The sequence below is a fragment of the Cervus elaphus genome, chromosome 18 (genome assembly GCF_910594005.1).
Source record: "Cervus elaphus chromosome 18, mCerEla1.1, whole genome shotgun sequence".
Classification (NCBI taxonomy): domain Eukaryota; kingdom Metazoa; phylum Chordata; class Mammalia; order Artiodactyla; family Cervidae; genus Cervus; species Cervus elaphus.
In genome coordinates, this window is record NC_057832.1 from 69,765,301 (window position 1) to 69,792,274 (window position 26,974).

Genomic DNA, 26,974 nt, shown 5'->3' on the forward strand with positions numbered 1-26,974 from the left:
TTTATCTTCACTTATTCTTTCTTTGATGCTTTTTCTGTGGATCCAAGTTTTCTAATCCGTATCTTTCTTATCTCTCTCAAAGATATACAGAGTCTTTCAATTTTTGTTTGTTTGAGAAAGTATTTCTCCTTCACTTTTAAAGGATAATTTCACATGATACAAAATTCTAAGTTGGTTTTTATCCTCTCAACTCTTTAAATATTTCATTTTCTTCTTAAATTGAATAGTTTCTGAGAAGTCAGATGTACTTCCTAACCTTTATTCCTTCTTAAGTAAGGCATGTTTTTCTTCTGACTTCTGTAAGAATTTTTCTTTAATTTTTTATAGTTTGAATGTTATATGCATATTCAATATATATGATTTATGAATAGGTATAGTTTTTTGGCATTTATCATGGTTGATGTTCTCTAAGCTTTCTGTACCTATAGTTTGATGTGAGGAAATTCCCAGTCATTGTTTCTATTCATAATATTTCTTCTGTTTCTTTATCTTTTCTCCTATGGCATTCCCATTACATGTATGGTGTACCTTCTGTGGTTGTCCCACAGTTCTTGGATATTCTGTTCTCTTATTTTTATCTTTTATATTTTTGATTTTCAGTTTTGGAGGTTTCTTATTGAAATATACTGAAGCTCAGAGATTCCTCAGCCAGGTCCAGCATACTAATAAGTACATCAAAGGCATTCCTGATTTCTGTTGTGTATTCTGTTATAGTGTATAGAGAATGTCTCTGCTAACCTTGCCAGTCTGTTCTTGCATGCTCTTTTCTTTATCTGTTAGAGCCTTTAGCACATTAATTATTGTTGTCCTGAATTCCTAGTCTTACAATTTCAACATGCCTGCCATATCTAAGTCTAGTTCTGATGCTTGCTGTTTCTTCAAACTATGTTTTGGTTTTTAGTATGCCTTATGATGCCTTTCTTAATAGCTATCTTGAGGTAGTGGGTACAAAGAGCTGCCATAAATAGGCCTTTAATAGTGTAAGGGAAGCATTCTGTAATTCTGTAGTTAGGTCTCAATCTTTTGTGAATCTCTACCTCTGGACTGTGAACTTTGCAAGTGCTTCTTGGTTTTTTCTTTCCCGTTTAGGTACAGCAGGATGACTAGAGTGGGCTGGAGTTGGGTATTTCCCTTCTCTCACATAGAGGGGTGGAGTTGGGTATTACTCTGCCACCCTGTAGTTTAGGCTCTGATAAAACCCTAGCTGGTTAGGCGTACTGGTAGAATAGTCTCCTTCAAGGGCAGGCCTTGTTAAGAACAGAGTACTCTGGTGTATTTCAAAATGCTCCTCTTTCCACTTCCCCCTCAGAAACAGATTTTTTTCTGATATCACTGTAAGAAACTAGTGATCTCCTAGAGATAAAATTCATAAATATGTTGGCATTGTCCCTATTGCTGGGTCTCCCTGGAGTTTTTGATTCTCACAATTGTTTACACTGTGCCTCTAGCAAGTCATCACTTATAATTTAGGTTTTCTGTTTCTCCATCTGGTTCCCATGGAAGTTTCTACCCCTGGATTTTTGCTCCAATAAGTTGTGATTCTCTGTATTTGCCTGCCAACCTTTACAGTCTGGGAGCAGCAGTTTGCCTAGTGACCTCACTTCTCTTTTGGATCTAAGAAGAGTTGACTTTTCAGCTTGTTTAATTTTTTTCTTATTAGAATGGAATGGCAAATTATAAGCTTCTTACATGCTGGACTTGGAAACCTTGTACTTTTTAAAAAATTTGATTCAATATATTTTATTTCCCTTGAGGTTTCTTACTTGGTCCATGGACTTTTTTTAGTGGGTTTCTTTTACTTTTCAAGTGTTTGAAGATTTATCTTTGTTATTAATTTGTAGCTTAAATTCATTATGTATAGAGAATTGAAAAACCTCGATAAAATTTTTATCTATATACTCCATTTGACCTCTACCGAAGAGAATGGTACTATATGTGTGTGTGTGTGTGTGTGTGTGTGTGTATGTATTGTTTTTTGAGTGTTTGGTTGTTTTTATTGTCTAAAAGTTATCTATTTCTAGGCTGCTGCTTTCCTAGTCCTTTGGCTAGAAAGAGTAGGCCTTTTCTGAATGCCGTGTAAGCCCCCAGTGGTGTTTCTGGTTGCCAGACTCTGACTCCAAATCTGAGAAAATAAGGCAAAAGGAAAGTCCAGGGAACTTGCCACCATGTCATTCCTTGGGTCCTGAGATTCCTAGCTAATGTGCCTTTTTTCTTGTACCTTTCTTCTTATGTTTGATTTATATGATTCGCAGAAGTTCTAGTTGTACTTGTAGGAATAGAGAAAAGTACATCCACTCCATTTCCCAAAAGTGGACATTTACATTATTTAAATATTGCCTTTTTAAAAATCTTCATTTAGTTTAAGTGCTTTTCTAATTTTCCATGTGGTTTCTTCTTTGATCCATTGGATATTTAAATATTGTGTTATTGAATTTCAAAGAACTTAGGGGTTTCTCAGATTTCTTTATTTCTTTGATTTCTATAAGTGCTTTTCAATGTAATTTGTGGTAGTAACAATTGTATAGACCTACATAAGATTTAAGATGAAATAAGAGGTTTTCTGCATCAGCTTTCTCCATATCCCATCTTACTTTTCAGAGGCACTTTGACCTTATTTCCTCTAATGATTATCTGGATAATTCTAGTGAAAATAGAAAAATCAAAGAGAAAAAAAATGATTTGTTGAATCTTCAACTTTAGTTAATGTAAATAAGATAAGGATTTAGCTTATTGGACTAGGCCAAGTTCTTACAGTGTTTGATAATTATTTTTTTTAGTTTTGAGTTATTTTTGGAATTTTATATCATAAAATCTCTTTTTTTGTTCTACTAATTTCCATCAGTATGGTCTTTAAAAGATTAGCTGGTTTTTTCTTTTTACTTATCAAAAAATTTATTGAATAATTTGCACAATTTTCAGTTACTTTGATGTTACGAAAAAGTAATCATGACAATGTAGTTGAGTCATTTTTAAAACTTGAAAGCATGTAAATGACAGCCAACAAGGGCTCGTCCAGTCTTATTTTCATATTGCATTAGATACAATATGGAGAAGACTTAGCTTTGCTTGCAGCCTTATGTGGTACTTTAGTGTTGAAGTAAATGTCCATACTTTGTGTTCACAAGGAGATTAATTCCTCATCTTAAAATATGAGTTTGAAACAATGTGTTTTAAAAAGGCAAAGGCATTTAATGCTTACTCTATACCAGCACTTATATATGTAAGCTCTAATCTCCCATCACTCTTGTAAGGGGGTCATTAATGTCATTTTAGAGAGGAGGTGGCTGAGGTTCAGAGGCTGAAGGATTACTTCACACCATAGAAACCGTAACTTGTAGAGTCAGAATTTTTTGTTTATTTTGACTTCAAAGTCATGCTTTCTTCCTGTATTAAATGACATCTCATAAAGGAGTATAATTCTAGATTTTGCACATACATTTAATGTGACAAATTTTTGTACATTTATGAAAAATACACAAGAAGTTATAAAGTTTAGCAGAATGTCAGTTTTACAAAATTAAGTGATACAGTAAATCTATGTTATACATGAAAAGTTTTTTATGATATTTACTGATGTGTATTACACTAACTACTTGTATAATATTGTACAATGAAAAACTGCATGTGTGCATGCTAAGTCACTTCAGTCATGTCCAACCCTGTGTGACCCCATGGACTGCAGCCTGTCAGGCTCCTCTGTCCATGGGATTCTCCAGGGAAGATTATTGGAATGGGTTGCTGTGCCCTCTTCCAGGGGATCTTCCCGACCCAGGGATCGAACCTAGGTCTCTTACATCTAACCTCCATTGGCAGGCAGGTTCTTTGTCACTAGCGCCACAAGGGAAGCCGCAATGACACTAGCTACCTGTCTTTTGTGCCTAGGGAGAAACTGGAAGGATGGTCACCAAAACAGTAAAAGTAGTTAGTTCTAGATTATTTTTACTTTCCCTTTGAAGTCTTTATTTTTTAACTTGTCCCCCCACCCCGTACAGTGATCTGCATTATTTTTCTCAAATGTATAAAATTATTTTTTAAAAACAATCTCCCAGGAATCAGCATTTTTTTGTAATTTTTTGTTGCTAATTTCCTTTGTTTTTAAAATTTTTAAAGCAGATTTCAGATTGGGAAGGATTGGTTAATTAAATCTGCTTAATCAAATGTTAATGCTTAATGGGCATAAGGAGCTATTATTCCACGTGCAGTTGTTTTTATAGACTATGAGTTGGTTTTTAGACTATGAAGAGAATAAGTTCAAGGGCCTAAGAGAAATGTTATAGAATACTGTAAAGCTTTGTATATTTGCTATTAATTATCTTCATATTTTAATTATATACTTAATGCTTGATTTTATAGCTACTATTCTGCTTCAGTTGTTTAAAAGAGTGTTACAGAGATGTCAGTCACAACATAAACTGTGTAGCTGTGCATTACTCAGTAGTACACAACTTGATAGTGTGTGTGTGTATATACAATTTTTAAGTGACTGTTTCCCAAGTGAAATGATTTAAATAAATTCATCAAAGTTTATAATGTTAAAGGCAGCCATTATAAAATGATAAATTTGGAAAAATTTTAATTATGAAGATAATGTATATCTATTATCTTTTTTAGGTGATTATAGCCTTCTGCTATCGCACATTTGTGGGAATAATGAATTTATTTGGGTTAGAAACTAAGACCTGCTGGAACGTGACCAGAATTGAACCTCTAAATGAAGTTCAAAGCTGTGAAGGCATGTTTCTTCCTAAAATGCTGCTGTATATTGTCATTAACGTTTACATAAACATTTTATAATATTATGACTTTCTAAGAATTATTATAAACTACTATGATTGATTTTTTTCTTTAAAAACACTATAGAACTGATTCACCTAAATATTTACCTTTACCCTTTAAAGTAATTTTTTGAGAAGGCAGTGTACTTACTAACATGAGTATTAATTTGGAATTGAATTTGAATATTAATATATATCTGTGTAAGGTCATACTGATTATAAGACATTCCTTCATTTCATAAGGTACAAGAAAGGTTCTGAGGTGGCTTGAATATGTAAATTTGGGGGATGTAGATCAAATAGTCACAGTTCTACCTGTAATAGTTAACATAGTTAATGTAAAAATTTAGTCATGCATAAATATTTAAAAATCAGACATATATAATAAAGATTACTTTAGAAGTTCTACTTTTTTGTGCTCTCACAGTCCATGAATAGTTCTAATTAAACTCTTCATATACATCTTCTACATCAATATCTTTGTCAGAGAACCACTTTTAGAATCATTTAACAGTTTTACAGAATCTGTAATTGTCATTGCTATTTAAGATATTTGTGATTTAGCACTATTACAATCTAAGTATGATGCTGTACCTTGAAACTTTTATTTGCAATCACATGTATCTACTTGTATAACACTTAGATAGTTGTTTTTTTCTTTTTCATATTCTCTACATTGTTTTATATATATATATTTTTTCTGTTAACTTGTATGCAATAACATTCTGTTCTCAGAATATATCCTAAATCTGTATTTCCATCTTTCCCTTACATTTTTACTGATTCCCTCAGATGGTCTTTGTAATATCTAAAATAGTGGTGGTAGAGGATATTTGAGGACAGTTAAACTTTTTTGTACAAAGGAATTGAGAGAATGCCTCATAAAATGAGAGATTCAGCCAGCATAGAACCTTTTCTGAGAGTTGGAAAAAAATCACCTTATATGTGAATATATATATGGTATTTATTAAGTTACCACTAAGTGATAGGTTAGTATTGGCACTTGAGATCCTGAGATAAACCTGGTAAACATGGGGTCTTACCATCATAGATTTTACAGCATAAGAGGGATGTTAGCAGGTACAACTGTGGTGGATATTACAAACAAGAAAATAAGATTGCTGAGGATAAGTGAAGTGTTTCGAGAATAGGGACCAGCATATTCCAAAGTTCTGAAGCAAGAGAGAATTGAAAGAAAGCTAGACTTCCTTGAGCAGTTAGAGAAGAAAACATGGTGTGAAATGATGTTTGGAATGTAAGCAAGAGGCAGATAATGAAGAACCATTTACTGGCTACAGATATCATATGTATTCATTGAAGAATTTTGACAGATTTTTATTTTTAAAACATGATTTTGGCAATTACATGGAAAAGATAATTAGTAAAGGACAAAAGTGAATTCAGTGAGTCCAGGTAGGAAACTGTTTTGCTCTCAGCAAGTGATTGCAGGAAAGGTAACTGGAAAACGAATGGATTTGAGAGAGAGTCAGAAGCAGAAATGAAAGGATTTGATGGTTGATGGGAAAGAGGAAAGAGAATGAATTTATGTAATATTGTTGGGTTTCTGGTTTAAGTAATTGAGTCCCTCCATTCAGAATGATAAGAAACATTATAAAGGTAGCAGATTTGAATTGGTTCGTTAATTTGAGGTATCTGAGAGATTCCAAAGTAAAGATGTCAAGTGGCTACTTATGTACATACATACAGGAATAAAGTTCTCATTTGAATGTAGACTTGGCATCATCTGTATGTAGATGGTAATTGGAACCACGGAAGTGAAAGAATTTCCTTGAGGAGAATATGAAGAAAAGAGGAGGGCATATGACTGATCCTGAAGTAGTTCAGTGTTGAAGGAGGGCATGTATAGGAAGAGGAATTATTAGGTCAGACTGAAAAGGAGTGATCGGAGAAGTAGAAGAGATCAGAAAGGCTAGCCCTCAAATCCTGCCTCCACCAGTTACAGCTAAATAACTTTTGGCAGGTTAAGTTTTCTGTGTTGTTTTCTCAACCACTGAAAAACGTATTTTCATACCAGGTATTTTCAAAGATTTGTTCTGAGTGTTATGTGAAATGATAATGGAAAAACACCTAGTAGATTATGTCTGTGTCAATATATCCCATGTACATGGTGTTTATACATGGAATATATTAAATATTATGGTCCTGGCTATACATAGTAATGGATCAGTTTATCTCCTATAGACTAAAGCTGCACCTTAAGGTCAGGGGCCATATCTAAGTCATCCAGGATAAAATTAATGTAATGGATTTTCTCTTGTGATTTATCAAGTAACTCTACAGACAGTTCTAGATACTGAACAATAGGAGCATCACCTAAATAAAATGAAGCACCAACTAATCATGACAGTATGATAATACGTCAGTGGAGAAAAATATAAATGTAACCAATAACACCTCATGTATGGGGAAAGTACTAATGTAACTATTAAATAGAGCAGCAGTCTGAGCCTCAAAGCTTTCATCTAATTCATGAGCTCTTGATTACAAAGCACTGAGATAATTATGCTCAATTGCTATATAGTCATTTCCTCATTAAATACTTAATAATCTGTGTCTTTTTAAAGGATTGGGAGACCCTGCTTGCTTTTATGTTGGTGTGATTTTTATTTTAAATGGAATAATGATGGGATTGTTCTTCATGTATGGTGCTTACCTGAGGTAAGACTACTCTATTAAAAGACATTTCGGTGGGGTGATAAGAACTTTCTGACATTTGTTGATTAAATTAAAAGGATAATTAACAAGATTAGTTGACTAACAGCTGGAAACTTTTAGATTTTATTTTTTTCAAAAGCTTAGCCAAATATGCAGCCTCAAAGTAGAGCTAGTCACTAAAACAAAATCTTTAAGCTATTAAAAGCCCTCCTTTTTATCCTTGTGGGGTAATCCAAAGTTATGGATGTGGTATCCAAACTTATGCTCATTAATTTGACAATTATTAGATGCCTACTGTGACTGGGAGCACTATTCTATAGGAGCTAGGAATACAAAAACAAATAATCCCTGTCCTTTTGGAATTTATATTCTAGGAAGTAGACAAAATAAGACCACCCAATTGAAATTTGGAAAAAATATGAAAATACATTTTCCAGAAGAGTTCCAAATTGCCAAAAACATATATAAAATTGATCACCATATTAATTATCAGGAAAATATTCATTTTAACCACAGTGAGATACTATCTCACATCTACTAGGTTGACAAAGGGCTTCTCTGCTGGCTCAGATGGTAAAGAATCTGCCTGCAATGCAGGAGACCTGGGTTCGATCCCTGGGGTGGGGAGATTGACAACAGGAGCTTTTATCCCCAGTTGGTAGACATATTAACTAGTACAACTATTTTGGAAAAACATTGTGCATTATCTAGTAATTTAAATATGTAGATACCTTATAATTCAGCAGTTCCAGTTTGAAGTAAATATGCCTAAGAAACTCTTCTACATGTACACCAGAAAATATGAACAATAATATAACATCGTTGTCTGTAGTAACTCCAAACTAGAAACAACTTAAATGTCCCTCCCCAGAGAAATGTACACATTGTAAGTTTATTAGTATAGGGAAATATTATACAACAATAAGAATGAATGAACTATAGCTACAAACATCAACATGGAAAAAATGTTACAAATACAATGTTGAATGAGTCAAAGCAGGTACAGAATTTGAAAATATCGCAAAATTATATTTGTATAAAGTTTGAACACAGCTAAAAGTAAATGATAGTATGATGCGTATAGAAGCAGTTATGTTGATAATTACAGAACTCGGATAGTGGCTGTCTCAAGGGATGGCATGTGAGGTGTCAGGATGTGATCTCTGTTTTCTATTTCAGCAACATATGGTGGTTAAAAGAATATTCAATTTATAAGTGTTTTGTAAACTATCTGAAAAACCTTAATGCACTTTTCCATATGTATGCTATATAGAAAAATATATAAACTCGTCAGTATTTTGACGGAAAAGAATTACTTTTAGATTATGCTAATAGGCTTTAAGATGTTCTATTTTAAGTTTGTATTTATTATGCTTTTTTTCAAATATGGAAAATTTTACACTAGACCAAGACATTTTAAAAAGTAGTATTTTTCATTGGGAAAACTACCCATGAGGTGACAGTCTTCTTTAAATTGGTTACACAGTTCCAGGATATCAATACTTTATTAAGCTCCAGTCTTTAAGAAGGATAGGTAGATATAACACATGCTGACTATAAAAGTGTTACCAAAATTGTGAGGAGACTAGAAACTATGGCATATGAGGAACAAAAGAAATAGGGGTTTGGGGGGAAATTTTCTGTTTCTTAACCTTCGCTACTCTCCCCTGCGGGCAGTAACTTGGGACACAGGTATTGTGTTTCTGTTCTTTTGGTGGCTAATGATAAAACTTTATAACATGCATACTTAACTTCACCAAGTCTAAAATTGATTGATATCCTTCCTCTTCTTTTTGATCAATACATGGAATTTAGAACATTGTACTTGAAATCAGTTCCTAGCATATTATAACTATTCTAACTATAATAATTAGAAATTTAGTACTTCTAGTACGCCTCCACAGTAGTCACCACTATTTTTTTTTCATGTTGTCAAGTCTTCTTTAGATTTATCTACATGTTCCTAGTTTATATAGGCAGCATTTATTCTTGCTTCTCATACCTTCTTCCTCTCAATTTCTTCTCCAAAGTGTGTCCTTTGTATTTCCCTTAGTGAAAATCTCTTCAAGGTAAATTACTTCCAACTAACTTCCCTCTGCTTGTTTTGTTGAACTCATTCTTCCCTTTTTTCAGTCATTAAACCAGTATTTGTCTTCTGAGTGTGAAGCTATGTATATAATGATGAACAGTACTTTAAAGAAAGGCAACTTTAAGAAATGGTTCTTAATCTTTGATAATTATCAGGCACCCTTGATCTGAGTTTTATATTCTATAGTGTTGCTCGTTGGGGCTCAGCAAAACAATATTTGCAGCAGTTTAGATGGTTCAGTTACTGCTACATGAAACTGTTAGACTCTTCATCTCTTAGTCACTGATATCCAGTTTGATGACAAAAATTTGCCTCCACTCAGAATATTCAAAGAATAGAGTATATACACTCTAAAGTGCTGGCCTGTGTTAAAAAATATTTTATGTTCACATCTAATATTATACTTAGAAAATATTATTAATACAATAAATTGTAAGATTCAGACTACTTTATATCTATACTTTGGATCTTTATACATTCAAGAGTAAAACATCAACTACATGAGTACTTTTGAAATTTTTATTGTTATTTTATATGGTTTAGTACTGTGGCATTTTAAAATCTAAAATAATTTTGTGAAAAATCACTATATGTGAATTTTGATTGTATATATATATTTTTTTACAGTGGGACTCAACTTGGAGGTATAATTACAGTTTTATGCTTCTTTTTCAACCATGGAGAGGTTTGTTTTCTAGAAAATAATTTTTAGAAATAGAAAGGGCAGTATATTAAAGCAGTATTTAATTGTATCTTACTTAGGACTTTGCAATATTTTAAAGAATCTTGTAAGTTATTTTAATCATGTTGATCCACATTTTTACATAGTAATTAGAATTTATGATATAAAATATCTTGCCTGGTTTTTAGCATGTATATGTGTTACATATATTTTGTGGAAAAAGGAAATATTATACTTGATGAGTTCAGGCACCTTATATACATTATCTCTACTTCTGTCAGACTTTTTAGAGAGGTGGTTGATATCTTCACAGTAGAAGATATGAAATTGAAATTTGGAGAGGTTAAATTACATAGTCAAGATTCCACATTGACTCCATGGGTTTCCTCTTATCCTTCTCTCTGAGTCTAAAACCTCACTTCTATTACATCATGATCCCTTTAATAACACAAATTGCTGAATTCAGAACAGAAATTAACTTAGTAACTCAGTCCACCAAAACAGGATTCACCTAAAAAGAGCTCATGAAAACTTATTTAGAATATGATAGATTCATTCAACAAAACAAGTACAAAGTGTGTGCCAGGCCCTGTGTTAGATGCTGAGGTTTTGGCAGTGAAAAGTGGAAGAATCTTGACTGCTAGTTTTTGTAAACAAAATATGTAATATCTAATGGCACAGATTATATAGGGTAGAAGTCTCTCTTCATTACTGTTGGGAAAGGTAGATACTTGGTTATTAAAAAAAATCAATTAGACAAGTGCGTGCTAAGTCTCTTCAGTCATGTCCGACTCTGTGTGACCCTATGGACTATAGTCTGCCAGGCTCCTCTGTCCATGGGATTCTCCAGGCAAGAATACTGGAGTGGGTTGCTGTGCCTTCCTCCAGGGGACCTTCTCGACTCAAGGATGGAACCTGTGTCTCACATCTCCTGCATTGACAGGCAGGTTGTTTCCCACTAGTGCCACCTGGGAAGGGAATCATAAAATTATATATAAGTATCTTAAATATATTAACTTAAATACATTGTCAGTCAACAATGTGTTATACAAAAAAATGTGTCTTGTCTTTATGCAAAGACAAGGCTTTTCTTTTGAGTATGCCAGACAACTGGCATTATGTTTTAATTTTCTTATACATATTGTATGTAATTCATCTTCCAAGGTTTACAATTTGGTTTCCTGTAGGAAGAGCAATGAATTTTAAGACTCTTGCAAGGTTATAAGAGTTTGGATTCTTTTCTAGAATTTCAGAATTCTTGATATAAAATTTTCTAATATTTCCATCCATTTATCTGGGTTTACCTGGTGGCTCAGATGGTAATGAATCTGCCTGCCGTGTAGGAGACCCCAGTTCAATCCCTGGGTTGGGAAGATTTTCTGGAGAAGAGAATGGCTACCCACTCTAGTATTCTTGCCTGCAGAGTTCCATGGCCAGAGGAGCCTGACTGGCTACAGTCCATGAGATCACAGTCCCATTTGTCTTGAAAATAGTTTTAAAGACTGTATGAAATTTATTGATAATTAATACTTACATTATAAACATCATATCGGTGATTCCCGAATACTCCTCGTTGTTTTTAGAAGTTTGCAATTAACTCTTCCAAAGGTATATTTCACAAATTCAAAGACAATCTTAATTATTTATAATATATGTCTATACTCATTATACTTGTCATGTACAAACTCTTGGTGTTTGTGAATGCCCTAGGTGACATTTGTTTATTTTTTTCTGATCATGCACAAATCATGCATAAATCCCAAAGCCCTGGGGTGCCACAGTTACCACCACAGAGCTGGAATGTGGATCTGGTTGGTTGTTCCCAGAATCCTCACTGCTCCTAACCCTATCATCTTCTTTGTCCTTTGGATGTCCTTATATTTGTCCTGATCTATCTTTCACATGTTTCTGGACTTGGTAGTTAATGGCTCTCTACCTAATTACTATGTCCTTTAAGAGAACTCCAAAAACTGAGAGGCTATACTAGGTATTCAGAAATAAGTAAGCCTAACATGAAAATTACTAAGACCAGCCAGGGCCAACACACCCATGATTATTAAGTTAATGATGTTTATTGCAATGGAACATAGAGTAAAGTAAGCATTTTATTGATTTCAGGCTACTCGGGTGATGTGGACACCACCTCTCCGGGAAAGTTTTTCATATCCATTTCTTGTACTTCAGATGTACATCTTAACTGTGATTCTCAGGTAATTTTAATTTATAAAAAAAAATCTAGATAAATTATGAGTTTCTCAAAATCACTTCAACCTATTGTTATAGTTACTAAATTAGGTTCAATTTTTAAATATTATTCAAAATTAAATTGTATCCAGTTTAAACAAGATCTAAAATCACTATGTAAAAAAAATTGCTTTCCACTTAAAATAGTTTAGGCTACATATTTTAGATAATTACATTGTTTTAATAAACTAATATGTATGTGATGATATATATTTGGTAAAGTTTCAAGTATCACAGTAATCCATTCAGCATCCCAGTAATCCGAGTCTGTGTCCCAACCACTGATGCTGAAGAAGCTGAAGTTGACCAATTCTATGAAGACCTACAAGGCCTTCTAGAACTAACAACATAAAAGATGTCCTTTTCATCATAGGGAATTGGAATGCAAAAGTAGGAAGTCAAGAGATACCTAGGATAGCAGGCAAGTTTGGCCTTGCAGTACAAAATGAAGCAGCAGGGCAAAGCCTAACTGAATTCTGTCAAGAGAATGCACGGTGATAGCAAACACCCTTTTCCAACAACACAAGAGATGACTCTACATATGGACATCACTAAATGGTCAATACCGAAATCAGATTGATTGTATTCTTTGCAGCTGAAGATGGAGAAGTTCTATACAGTTGGCAAAAACAAGACCTGGAACTGACTATGGCTCAGATCATCAGCTGCTTATAGGAAAATTCAGGCTTTAGCTAAAGAAAATTGGCAAAACTACTAGGCTACTAAGGTATGACCTAACTCCAATCCCTCATGATTATACAGTGGAGATGACAAATAGATTCAAGGGATTAGATCTACTGAACAGAGTGCCTGAAGGACTATGGACAGAGGTTCACAACACTGTACGGGAGGCAGTGACCAAAACCATCCCAAAGAAAAATGCAAGAAGGCAAAGTGGCAGTCTGAGGAGGCTTTACAAATAGCTGAAGGAAGAAGAGAAGCAAAAAGCAAGGGAGATAGGGAAAGTTATCCCCAACTGAATGCAGAGTTCCAGAGAATAGCAGGGAGAGACAAGAAGGCTTCTTCAGTGAACAATGCAAAGAAATAGAAGAAAATAATAGAATGGGAAAGACTGGAGATCTCTTCAAGAAAATTGAAGATATCAAAGGAACGTTTCATCCAAAGATGGGCATGATAAAGGACAGAAATGGTAAAGACCTAACAGAGTCAGAAGAGGTTAAGAAGAGGTGGTGGCAAGAATACACAAAAGAACTGTACAAAAAAGGTCTTAATGACCCAGATACCCATGATGGTGTGGTCATTCTCCTAGAGTCAGACATCCTAGACTGTTGAAGTCAAGTGGGCTTTAGGAAGCATTGCTACCAATAAGGGGTTCCGTGATAGCTCAGTTGGTAAAGAATCCACCTACAATGCAGGAGACCCCAGTTCTGGGTCAGGAAAATCCCCTGGAGAAGGGAAAGGCTATCCACTCTAGTATTCCGGCCTAGAGAATTCCATGGACTATACAGTTGCCAAGAGTTGGACATGACTGAGTAGTCGGACACTACCAATAAAGCTAGTGGAGGTAATGGAATTCCAGCTGAACTATTTCAAATCCTAAAAGATAAGGCTGTTGAACTACTGCACTTAATATGTTAGCAAATTTGGAAAACCCAGTAGTGGCCATCAGACCGGAAAAGGTAAGTCTTCATCCCAATTCCCAAGAAGGTCTGTGCTGAAAAATGTTTGAACTACCAGACAACTGTTCTCACTTTCCATGCTAGTAAGGTTATGCTCAAAATCCTTCAAGGTAGGCTTCAGCAGTAAATGAATTGAGAACTTCCAGATGTACAGGCTGGGTCTAGAAAAGGCAGAGGAACCAGAGATCAAATTGCCAACATTCATTGGATCTTGGAGAAAGAAAGGGAATTCCAAAAAACGTGTACTTCTGTTGCATTGACTACACTAAAACTTTTGATTGTGTGGATCTAAACAAACTATGAAAAATTCTTAAACAGACGGAAATACCAGACTGTCTTACTTGTCTCTTGAGAAACCTGTATGCATGTCAAGAAGCAACAGTTAGAACCTTACATAGAACAACTGACTGGTTCAAAATTAGTAAAGGAGTATGACAAGGATGCATATTGTCACCCTGCTTATTTAACTTACGTGCAGAGTACATCATGCAAAATGCTGGGTTGGATGAGTTACAAGCTGGAATCAAGATTGCCAGGAGAAATACTCACAGCCTCATATAAGCAGATGATACCACTCTAATGACAGAAAGTGAAGAGGAGCTAAAGAGCCTCTTGATGATGGTGAAAGAGGAGAGCAAAAAAAACTGGCTTAACACTCAGCATTAAAAAAAAAATAAGGTCATGGCATCTGGTCCCATCACTTCATGACAGAAGGAGAAAAAGTGGAAGCAGAGGTAAATTTTCCTCTTCTTGGGCTCTGAAATCACTGCAGATGATGACTGCAGCCTTGAATTTAGAAGAAGCTTGCTTCTTAGAAGGAAAGTTATGACAAACCTAGACAGTGTATTAAAAAGCAAAGACATCACTGTGCTAACAAAGGTCCATATAGTCAAAGCTATGTTCTTTCCAATAGTCATGTACAGATATGAGAGGTGGACCATAAGAAAGGCAGAGCACCAAAGATATGATGTTTTTGAACCGTGGTACTAGAGAAGACTCCCGAGAGTCCCTTGGACAGTAAGGAGATCAAGCCAGTCAATCCTAAAGGAAATCAATCCTGAATACTCATTGGTGGGACTGATGCTGAAGTTGAAGCTCCAGTACTTTGGCCACCTCGTGAAAAGAGCAGACTCATTGGAAAAGACCCCGATGCTGGGAAAGATTGAAGGCAAAAGGAAAAGAGGGCAACAAAGGATGAAATGGATGGCAGAACTGATTCATTCAGTGGACATGAACTTGGGCAAACTCCAGGAGATAGTGAGGGTCAGGGAGGGCTGCCGTGCTGCAGTCCATGGGGTCACAAAGAGTCAGACATGACTTAGCTGCTGAACAACATGAAAGATTCAAAGGGTTTTGAGAAGCTAATACTTTTTCCTCTCAATCCTCTTGTACTCTGACTGACTGTTTTCCAATCTGTGGCTCTGATGAAGCATGAAGTAAGTTTTTGATGCACAAATGAATTTGGGAAATGCTGAGTTAGATAAGGAGTATCTATGTTCATATGTTTATTAATATTTCTGAACTCCAGATATTTCTAGAGGTTTAACCGAAATTTCATCTCAACTTTTTTTCCTGGACATATGTTTTGGTTGGGATTAACTTTATAAGCATTTCAGAAAATTTGAAATTCTGAGCAACAACATCAAAAACATAAATAGTAGAATGCTATAAATAACTATCATGTAGATAGGTGTCATAGAATGTTATTAAGATCTATCACTGAATGAAATAGTGAAAACTATCCCCTCCAAACTCCCAGGGAAATGGGATAGTGATCATTATTAATGATCACTTATTAGTACCCTTCATATTTTGCCTATATTAAGATCATTTGTGTATATCTTCTTTCTTAAAACCATAGATTTGTTAATGCAGCACACACACACACACACACACACACACACACACACACACACAAATGTCTAAATATACACTTAATTTAGTAAAATGCCACTGAAAACAGAAACCATGCTACATTTATCTCTTTAATTATGGAGCACTTAGCACACTGTCTTGTAGCCTTTTAAAGCCCTTTATGTGTTCACTTAAAGAAGATATATAAAGGGAAACTGGGGTAGTACCAACCTCTAAAAAGGTGCAGACTACCTTACCTACATGAAAGGTTTTTTTTGGATTGAATTTGGATTTGGGAATCTAATTTTTATCCATTTATGTTTCCATTTGTTTAAATTTTTTGAAGTGACATTAGTCTGACCAGGCAAAGATTTCATGGAAGGAAACACATTGGTTAGAACACTTAGAACTGTATGCTTGAGTGCATGTGTTATACTCCACACTTTGAGTTCAGTTCAGTTTAGTCGCTGAGTTGTGTCCGACTCTGTGACTTTGTGGACTACAGCTTGCCAGGCCTCCCTGTCCATCACCAGCTCCCAGAGTTTACTCAAACTCATGTCCATTGAGTCAGTGATGCTATCCAACCATCTCATCCTCTGTCGTCCCCTTCTCCTCCCACCTTCAATCTTTCCCAGCTTTCAGGGTCTTTTCAAATGAGTCAGATCTTCACATCAGGTGACCCAAGTATTGGAGTTTCAGCTTCAGCATTAGTCCTTCCAATGAATATTCAGGACTGATTTCCTTTAAGATGGACTTTAGTCAAAAGTAATTTTTATTTTATAACCATAACTGAGTACTTAATATATTTCGTGATATATTACTAAACAGTATGATCATTAAAATTTTTACTTTTGAAAATTTATGTACCATATTATAACAATGTATCACCTTTAGAAAAATAACAGAGTTTTATAATTTACACAAAATGTTTGCATTTCTTTTTTTCATATTCTAAAAGATACTAAAGTCTTATGTGGTAAAAGGTATTGGTTACTGATATATCTCATAATTGAAAAATGGACAGTTTAAATTTCAATATGATTAGTTTAACTGTATTCCAGAATCATTCCTTTGAAGTCATTGTTGAAAATGTCCTTTAAATTTCCCTCTTAGTCATTAGCTTATAATTTCACCAGCACTTAACATTTTTCAAAACTTAAAAGTGGTGGTATATGAAAGCTACTGCTGCTCGTACCATGTAAATATCTCGAGGTATGCAAAGTCAGTTCACATTCTATTTTCTGACCTTCTCGCTGGAGTATTAAATGTCTAGTGTCATGCATCATTAAAGGAAAATAAAATTTTAGTTGAATATAGTTGTTTTACAGTATTGTATTAGTTTTAGGTATACAGAAGTGTGATTCATTATTTTTATGGATTATACTCTGTTAAAAGTTAATTGCAAAATAATGACTGTAATTATTGTGCTATATGTTTAAAATACTTACTGATAAACTAGATACAATATCTTATTTAAAGCTCTAATTTTGATTGTTTTATTATAAGAATTTTTATAATTTGAATATTTTGTTCTTTTTAATGTGCTTTTAAAAGTTAACTGTATTTTGTTATCCTACATCAAAGGTAAGGGGATCATTAGATTTTAACATTTTGCAACCAGTCTTTCAGTTCAATGATAGGCTACTTTTATATATAGTAAAACTTATTGGTGTCAATTTTCTTCATTAAGGACCACGAACAATAGTAGAAGGCACTTTATTGCTCTCTGCCTTTCCAATGTTGCTTTTATGCTTCCCTGGCAATTTGCTCAGTTTATACTTTTTACACAGGTAAGATGATTTTAAACTAATTTAAGTCAAATACAAGATGTGCTTGGTTGTTTCCATATAAAAAATTTTTCTGTTGAGTATAGTTGATTTATAATGCTGTGCTGTCTGCCATACAGCAGAGTGACTCAGTTATGCACATACATACATTCTTTTTTAAATGTTCTTTTTCATTTGGAGAAATTTTAAATGTGATTATATTTGTGTCCTAATAGATTTTCAAAATATTGAAAGATTATAAAGTTGACATACGTGTTTGATTTTTAAAAAATTACATAATCCTACCTTCTGTTAATGTGTTGGTTAGGCAGATATTAAAGGTCAACCTGTAAAAGAGAACTTTTGCTCTTATTTTAATCCATAATATTTCCTATTGATATTTGAGGTGATCTCTGTAAATCTACCTGTAGATTCTCCTTTTGCCTGACTAATCATTTTAGGTGCCAAGCTGCATAACATGATAAGGGCCACTTTAACTCTTCATGCTAGGGGATTTCTGCTTCTAATCCAGCTAAAGGTTGTTTTGTCTGAAGAGCAGAATCTTACTGGACACCACTTCTCAGAGCTTTAATCTTGATATTATGGAGTAAACTGAGACCATATCCTGTTACCCCAAACAACTAAGTAATTAATGGCAAGAAACCGAGCTGGGGAAGCAGAAAGTGAAAGTGTTCATCACTCAGTTCAGTTTAGTTCAGTTGCTCAGTCGTGTCCGACTCTTTGTGACCGCATGGACCGCAGCACACCAGGCCTCCCTGTCCATCACCAACTCCTGGAGTTTACCTAAACTCATGTCCATTGAGTTGGTGATGCCATCCAGCCATCTCATCCTCTGTCGTCCCCTTCTCCTGTCCCCAATCTTTCCCAGCATCAGAGTCTTTTCAAATGAGTCAGCTCTTCACATCAGGTGGTCAGTTGCCAACTATTTCCAGCCCCATGGACTATAGCCCACCAGGGTCCTCTGTCTATGGAATTCTCCAGCCAAGCCTACTGGAGTGGGTTGCTATACTAGGGTATCTTCCTGACCCAGGGATCAAACCTGGTTCTTCTGCACTGCGGTCAGATTCTTTACCATCTGAGCCACCAGGAAAGCAGAGTAAAAGGTCAATTTTGATGAAATTTCCTATTATGAATTTTTGTTAGAACTCCTTTCCACTTAACTAACACTGACAATGTGTAATAGTATTCTTTATTGGCAGTGAGAAATTCTGCCAAGAATCTTTTGTATGTGGAATTATCTATAAAAAATGAAGCTACAATCTCAACCTAGTTTATGCCACATGTCTAAAGCATATTTAGAATATTCACTCTGCCTTACTTCCTTATATTTGATCTATAACTATTAATAACACAGAATGTCTGTGGTTTTCATTATTTGCATATGCCAACATAGTAGAATAGATTTCCAATGTACATCATTGCCTTGCAAGCAAATGTATTAATTTAGTGGTGCTGATAAAACTATTTAGTTCCTTGGGTAATTTTGATATTGCCTTAATGATTTTTTATCCATTCAAAAGATATACTAGACTTTTAGTTTTTTTAATTTTTATTGAGATATAATTAACATTTTATAAAGTTAAAGTGTACAGTGTATTGATTTGATATGTTATTACACTACAATATGATTATCACCTGATTAGTATCATAGTGTTAGTTAACACCTCTATCAAGTCACATAATATTATTTCATTTTTTGGTGAGAACATTTAAGACCTAGTCTCTTAGCAACTGTGAATTATATAGTATAGTATTGACTGTAATAACTATGTGATACATTAGATCTCCAGCACTTATTCATCTCAGTCTCGCTCAGTTGTGTCCGACTCTTTGCAATTCATCTTCTAGTTGCAAATTTATACCCTTTGTCCAACATCTCCCTCATTCCCCTACCCCCAAGCCCCCAACCAATATTCTGCTCTCTGTTTTGACTCTGAGGTTCTATAGCCTTGCTTGAGCTTACTCCATGAGGCACTTGATAATGTGTTGAAAAGAGGTTTGCTGAAACATTTGTGCCCTTGCCTTTTATTCCACACCACCAGCAAGTAAGTTTCTTTAGGGTGAAGATAGCATTGGCTCTGGTACCCATTGAATAGATTTGAATTTATAGACTCATTTCCAGAAAATTGTACTTTAAGCTCTAAGCAGTTAAGTTATAAGCAAAATTCAGGGAAACTATATTCAGGTAATTTGGTTATTACTTGAATGTCATCAACCGTCTTCAACTGGTACCTCTTGAAATAAAATTCTCTTTGGAATTCTTAAATGAATTATCCATCATTGTATTACTTCTACAACAAATCCATAATCTGGTCACTGCTGAATGTTAAATTGCATGGGACTTTTCAAAGACCCAAACAAAAGAATTCCTGGGCCCAGTCATAATTGTTATTGTGCGTGCAGCCATCTAAAATACAAGAAATGTTAATACTGTAATTCACAGTTGAGCTCTGCAATTTTTAATGAAATAAAATACAACCAGAATAAAATGTCATATGGTTAGAATCATATATCATGTCATTTTTTTAGACTGTCTTCTTTCACTTAGCCATATGTATTTTAGGTTCCTCCATGTCTTTTCATGAAGTGATAGCTTTTTTCTTTTTACTGATGAATAATATTTTGTTGTCTGAATGTACCACAGTTTGTTTATCCATTCATCTCTTGAAAAAATCATGACTAGTCACCAAATAACATGATTTGAAATGCTATAAAAATTCATGTGAAGGGTTTGAGTGGGCAAAAGATTTCAGCTCAGTTGGGTAAGTGCTCAGGATTATGATTGATGGAGTGTATCGTAAGACTGATCTTTTAAGAAATTGCCAGTTGTGTCAAGTTTTTGAATTTCAGCCACTCTAATAGGTGTGTAGCAGTGTCTTGTTTTTCTGATTTACAGTTCCCTAATGTAGTATTGCCTTTCAATCTTTATATGTGCTTATTTGCCCTCTGCGTATCTTCTTTGGTGAGGTATTTGTTCTGATATTTTGCCCATTTTTAAATTGGGTTATTTGTTTTCTTATTTCTGAGTTTTGATAGTTCTTAGTATTTACATGCTTTATTTATTTACAGACCTTTATTAGATATGAGTTATGTAATGATTTTCTTATAATACCTGGCTTGTCTTTTAGTTTTTTTATAGTGGGTCTAGATTTTTTTTTTTTAATACATGCATGTCCAAGTCTTCCAGCATGTTTAACTGAAAAGACTGTCATTTCTTCATTGAATTACCTTTGCTCTGTTGTCAAAGCTCAGTTGCCTGTGATTGTGTGGATCTGTTTTGGGACCCTCTGTTTTATTCCTTTGGTCAGTTTGTTTATTTTTTCTCCAGTACCATGATGTCTTGATTACAGAAACTTAAGTCTTAAAGTCAGTTTCAGACTGTATTTAAGGATTTACTCTTTGCCTTTGGTTATAAGCGGTTTTTACTACAACATGCCTAAGTGTGGTTGGGTTTTATTTGTTATAATTTATGCTTTGCTGGGGGCTAGTAAGGAAATGGCAACCCACTCCAGTATTCTTGCCTGGAGAATCCCAGGGACAGAGGAGCCTGGTGGGCTACTGTCTGTGGGGTCACACAGAGTTGGACGCGACTGAAGTAACTTAGCAGCAGCAGCAGTAATACTTTATGCATCAGGGCTTGATTTTTTTTCTATAGAGTTTGGGAACTTCTCGGGTAAAATGTCTTTTAAGTATAAATCCCTCAACCTTTTCTGAGATGTAAAGTATGATCTTTACACCGTATGTTTTACGTCTCTTACATTCTTTCATATGTTGTTCATCCCTTTGTCACTTTATGCTTTCTTCTGATCTCTCTTTCGATTTATCACTTTTTTGTTTGCTTGTGTTTCACCTGCTTTTAAATCCATCTTTGACTTCTTACTATTGATTATTGTAATACTAGTTGTATATCTTTATTTTATTTTTTATGGCTTTGAATACCTTCCTGGAATTTTATGTATTATTTCTGTGCACATGTGAAACATAAAGTCTGTGTCTGATGATGCCAGACATGTTTTTGAGTGATTTGTGAGCTAAGAGTAGTCTTAATATTTTTATAATGTTGTTTTAAAAATATAGAAGAATATACAGTTGAGTCTGTATGTGGCCTATAAATCATAATACATTTACTATCTGGCTTTTTCCATTAAAAGTTTGCTGACCCCTGAACTAGATTTAGATTCTTTTTAGATCTGTTTCTGTTGTCTTAGTGATAATGCCATATTTCCTCCTATATCTGATTAGTTTTGATATGGTATTAGACATTGTACATGAACAATTGTAGAGTTAATTTGAGACTAAGATGATATTCACTTCTTCCAGAGAAAATTAAATTTTCATCCAGCAGGCAAATACAGGGACTGACAATCTTTAATCATACTCCTGCAATCAGAGAATGAGATAATTCAAAAATGGGCTTCAGTATTTTGGAGGGATGCTTTGATTTCTGGTTGCCTCTCATATAAGGGCTTTCCCAGGTAGCTCAGTGGTAAAGAATCTACCTGCCAATACAGAGACACAGGAGACATGGGTTCAATCCCTGTGTCGGGAAGATCCCCTGGAAGAGGAAATGGCAACCTGCTCCAGTATCCTTGCCTGGAGACTATCTGGACAGAGGAACCTGGTGGAGCGCAGGCCATGCCGTTGCAAAAAGTCAGACACGACTGAGCGACTGAGCACTCACGCTTATAGTATAACTCTTCGAAGTCCCAAACCAAATCTTGGGGACTTAGCAGAGATCTCACTCTTGGGAGTACCTGGCTGCTGAGTATGTAGAAACCTCTCAACTGCCTCTCAGCTGGCGGGCATCTGCTGCTGATGGAACTGGCAGATGCCTCTGGAAGAAAAGTGATCCAAAATGTCATGCTCATCTGTGTAGATTTCTATCTTTTCTCTGGTCTTAGCTTCCTAATTCTTTTTCACCTTAGTAGTAGTCTGTGGCTTTCATACAGGTTGTTGTTGTTTAGTTGCTAAGTCGTGTCTGTCTCTTTTGCAACCCAGTGGACTGTAGCCCGCCATGGCTCCTCTGTCCATGTGATTTCCCAGGCAAGAATCCTGGAGTGGGTTGCCATTTTCTTCTCCAGGGTATCTTTCCAAGCCAGGAATTGAACCCACGTCTCCTCCTTGTCAAGCGGATTCTTTACCACTGAGTCACTTGGAAGCCCTTTCAAACAGGTAGTTTTAGTATTTTTTCGAGCTGTTCTAGTTACTAGTGAGGAGGTTGGTTCACATTATTCTGACTTCAATTATTAGAAATATGACTGTCCTCTTACAATTACATTGCAAATGAATAGGGAAATGCTTTTCTATATTTTTTTGCTTCTGCTTTTTTATGTTTTTATTTCAGATAGCCTCATTATTTCCTATGTATGTTGTGGGGTACATTGAGCCAAACAAGTTTCAGAAGATAATTCATGCGAACATGGTAATGTTTTAAATACTTATAAGTCATATATTAAAATAAGATTTCAGAGTTTATAAAATAGAACTGACTGTTTTATATACCTCCTCTCAGGTAGTATTTAATACATATGATGTTGATAATATTAGAAGGATAACTGAATGACATATTATAGCAACTTTACTTTCAGCTGGACTGCAGATGTTTTGTACCCAATGAAACTTTAAAATTTTTTTGTTTTATTATTATTGTCGCTACTTTTGAAACTGCCTTTTCTCTCTGAGACCTGAGATTTTTTAATACTTTGCATGACTATGATACTCTATAAATGTTTTTCCATTATTGTTTTTATATTAGTTTCCAAACACATCTCCTTTAAGAAAATAAGAAGTGAAAATTAAAGAATGTAAAATAAAACTTCCTTATTGAGAGAAGTCCTCAAGTAGTTTAACGAAACTCAGATTAGAAAACTAATACTTATAACTAAGTCTTTCTTTTTATAGCATTCCATTATTAAATTGGTAGAAATAATAGCTTTTTCTTTGTGCCAAGTTGCAAATGAGAAAAAAATTAAATTCTGTCATATAGTATTTATGGTGTTGAAGATACTTAGAGCCTGTCAGTGTTTTGAAATTCTTGGTCAAGATCTATTTATTAATATTCTATGCAAATAAATTTTATATTAGAAATGACTATATCCTTGTAGACAAAGTATGCATTATAATATTTATCTAATAACTATAAAATGTATTTATTTTCTCCAATTTTCAGATTTCAGTTTTCCTTTGTTTTGTATTCATGTTTGGAAATCCAATGTATTTATCTTCTTATTATTCTTCATCTCTGTTAATAACATTGGTGAGTGTTTGTTAAGCTCATAAAGATTTTATTTTAACCTTCAAATAGCAATTTTAACCATTTAATATAGGTTAGGAAGAATAAATGGGTTTCCCAAGTGGCACTAGTGATAAAGAATCTGCCTGCCAATGCAGGAGATGCAAAAAATGTGGGTTCAGTCCCTGGGTCGGGAAGATCCCCTGGAGTAGGAAATGGCAACCCACTCCAGTATTCTTGCCTGGAAATTCTATGGACAGAGGAGCCTAATGGGCTATTATACCATGAAGTCACCAAGAGTCAGACAAGACTGAGCACAACAGCAATTAACAAGAACAAATAGGGCCCTTTCTGGATTATTACTCACTTGCAAAGTTTTTCCAAGATACTGCTTTTCTGTATCTCATCCTTAAAAAATAATATAAGGAAGGTTTACCTTTTTAAGCCAATACCCCCAGTAAATATTTTTTAAATAATAAAGTAATGACTTACTTTTAAAAATATGCCATAATTTATGATAAAAATTATTTATTTCCTTCTAAGTCACTTCAGTAGGCTAAATACTTATTGCAGTGACACTGCCATTGCCCAAAGCATTTTTGGAATTCCTCTGAATTGCCTTCACAGACTGTGGCACATTCTTTTGAATATCCTCAATGGTGGCAAATCTTCATCTTTCAAGGGTGGATTTGATTTTTGGAAACGACCAGTCTTGTGACTAAGGTGGGTGATTGGACTGGGTAATACAGATCTTGATCAAAATATGGTGTGACAAAAAAGTAATAAGACCGATTTTCTTGCACCCATAAGGAAATAATCTCTGAATTATAAAGTTTATAAAGAGGAGTTCCAAACTGTTTTGAGCAATGGCAACATAACTAGAGTAAGTGTGTAGTCTCCTCATGCAACTTACTTTCATGGACTAACTCTCATTTGCAGTTATATTTGGAATGGTGGTTCAGTAAATCAGTTTTATTACCATAGTCACACTTTTGATGTTCATATGCCAGAACCTGGAATGTTCTCCTTCACTGGAATGTTCTGGGATATTCCCTTTCCACAATGATCAGAAAATGATAACTTAATACAGAAATACCAAAATATAGCACTTTTCCATGTATGGTGCATTGATTGAATCTTTTCGAGATTTAGGGTCCCCCCCCGCCCCGCTTTTCAAAGTTGAAGTATCGTTGTTTTACAGTGTTGTGCCAATTTTTGCTGTAGAGCAAAGTGACTCAGTTACACACACACACACACACATACATACATTATATATATATATTCTTGAAATTTAGGTTTTTAACTTTTTTATCTCCCCATACTTTTTTTTTTTTGCCTCACAGTGAGTAAGCTCTCTTCTTTCTATCTCCAAAAGACACAGGTTCTTTTCAGCATTTTGTCAAACCTTTTCAGCATTACAGAGTACAGAACTTGTTATATTCTGCTCATCTGCCTCTTTTTATGAAAACCTTTATTTTGAAATATAGCAGATATATAAAACTTTATAAAACCAATTTTTATATACTGACTAGTACTGATAAGTGTTAATAATACTGTTATTAAGGACTGTTATACATCCTTAAAATACCATCACATCAAAACCAGAACTTGTTTAATCATTAGAGAAGCCCTCCATGTGACCTAGAGGGGCTCTAAAACAGTAGTGCCTCTCTCGGCTATAGTCAAGATCACTTGATCACTCCAAGCTTTTCCTTATAATTTTATCAAGTTTCTGTTTTTAATCTACAGGTTTCTAATATGTCTCCATGTTTTCTTTCTGGAATATTTATTTGTTGAAAACCCTGGGTCACTGAACATGTGAAGGGTTCTGTGATCTAGATTTAACTCTCTGAGTCGTTATGAGGCAGCTTTACATCTTCTTTTGTCTTCTGTATTAATACTTGAGTCTAAAGCTTAGACATGTTCAAGTTTAATACCTTTGGCAAGTCTATAGTATTGTTCTTTAAGCAGAAAGCACTTGTTACTGGTACCTCTTCTTTTATGATCACAGCCTCCAGTGCTTAATACCAGATTCATTAATTCAATAAGGATTGCAAAATGCTGATCTTCTAATCCCCCAGTTACAGTTTATGTATGAAAAGTGCATGTCTAAATCAGTGGAGTTGGGAAGAGGTAGAAAAATATTTGAAGAAATTATGACCAAAAATTTTCCAAATTTGATCTCAGAGATGAAGGATTTCAATGAATCTCAAGTACAAAACTCATAAAGTTCAGTTCAGTCGCTCAGTCATGTCCGACTCTTTGCAAACCCATGAATCACAGCATGCCAGGCCTCCCTGTCCATCACCAACTCCCGGAGTTTACCCAAACTCATGTCCATTGAGTCGATGATGCCATCCAGCCATCTCATCCTCTGTCGTCCCCTTCTCCTCCTGCCCCCAATCCCTCCCAGCATGAGTCTTTTCCAATGAGTCAACTCTTCGCATGAGGTGGCCAAAGTTTTGGAGTTTCAGCTTCAGCATCAGTCCTTCCAATAAACACCCAGGACTGATCTCCTTTAGGATGGACTGGTTGGTTCTCCTTGCAGTCCAAGGGACTCTCGAGAGTCTTCTCCAACACCACAGTTCAAAAGCATCAATTCTGCGCTCAGCTTTCTTTATAGTCCAACTCTCACATCCATACATGACCACTGGAAAAACCATAGCCTTGACTAGATGGACCTTTAAGGTATATTATCAGTTTGTTCAAGGTCAGTGATAAAATCTTGAGAGCAGCAAGAGAAGTAAGACAAATATAGAAGAACAAAGAATAAGGATGTCAGAAGATTTTTCATAAGAAAAAAATACAAGCGATAACAGTCAAGCAACATCTTTAAAATACTTAAATGCTATCTATGACTCTATATTCCACAGACATGTCTTTCAAGAATGAAGGCAGAATAAAGAATTTATGACCAGCAGTTTTACACTAAAAGAAATGTTAAAGAAGGTCCTTCATGAAAAGAATATAGTATTAGATATCAGTCTGGCTCTAT

The 26,974-nt window shown here is 34.8% G+C and overlaps 1 protein-coding gene across 1 annotated transcript in view; it reads left to right on the top strand.

Moving 5' to 3' along the window:
• The window catches only part of DPY19L2 (dpy-19 like 2), an 83,862-nt gene that overhangs the window by 12,147 nt on the left and 44,741 nt on the right, over positions 1–26,974 (top strand). The window contains exons 5-11 of the mRNA XM_043872443.1: positions 4,612–4,732; positions 7,361–7,454; positions 10,168–10,225; positions 12,341–12,432; positions 17,651–17,750; positions 23,092–23,169; positions 23,917–24,003. Coding sequence (XP_043728378.1) covers positions 4,612–4,732; positions 7,361–7,454; positions 10,168–10,225; positions 12,341–12,432; positions 17,651–17,750; positions 23,092–23,169; positions 23,917–24,003 — 630 coding nt within the window. The remainder of the gene's footprint in view (positions 1–4,611; positions 4,733–7,360; positions 7,455–10,167; positions 10,226–12,340; positions 12,433–17,650; positions 17,751–23,091; positions 23,170–23,916; positions 24,004–26,974) is intronic.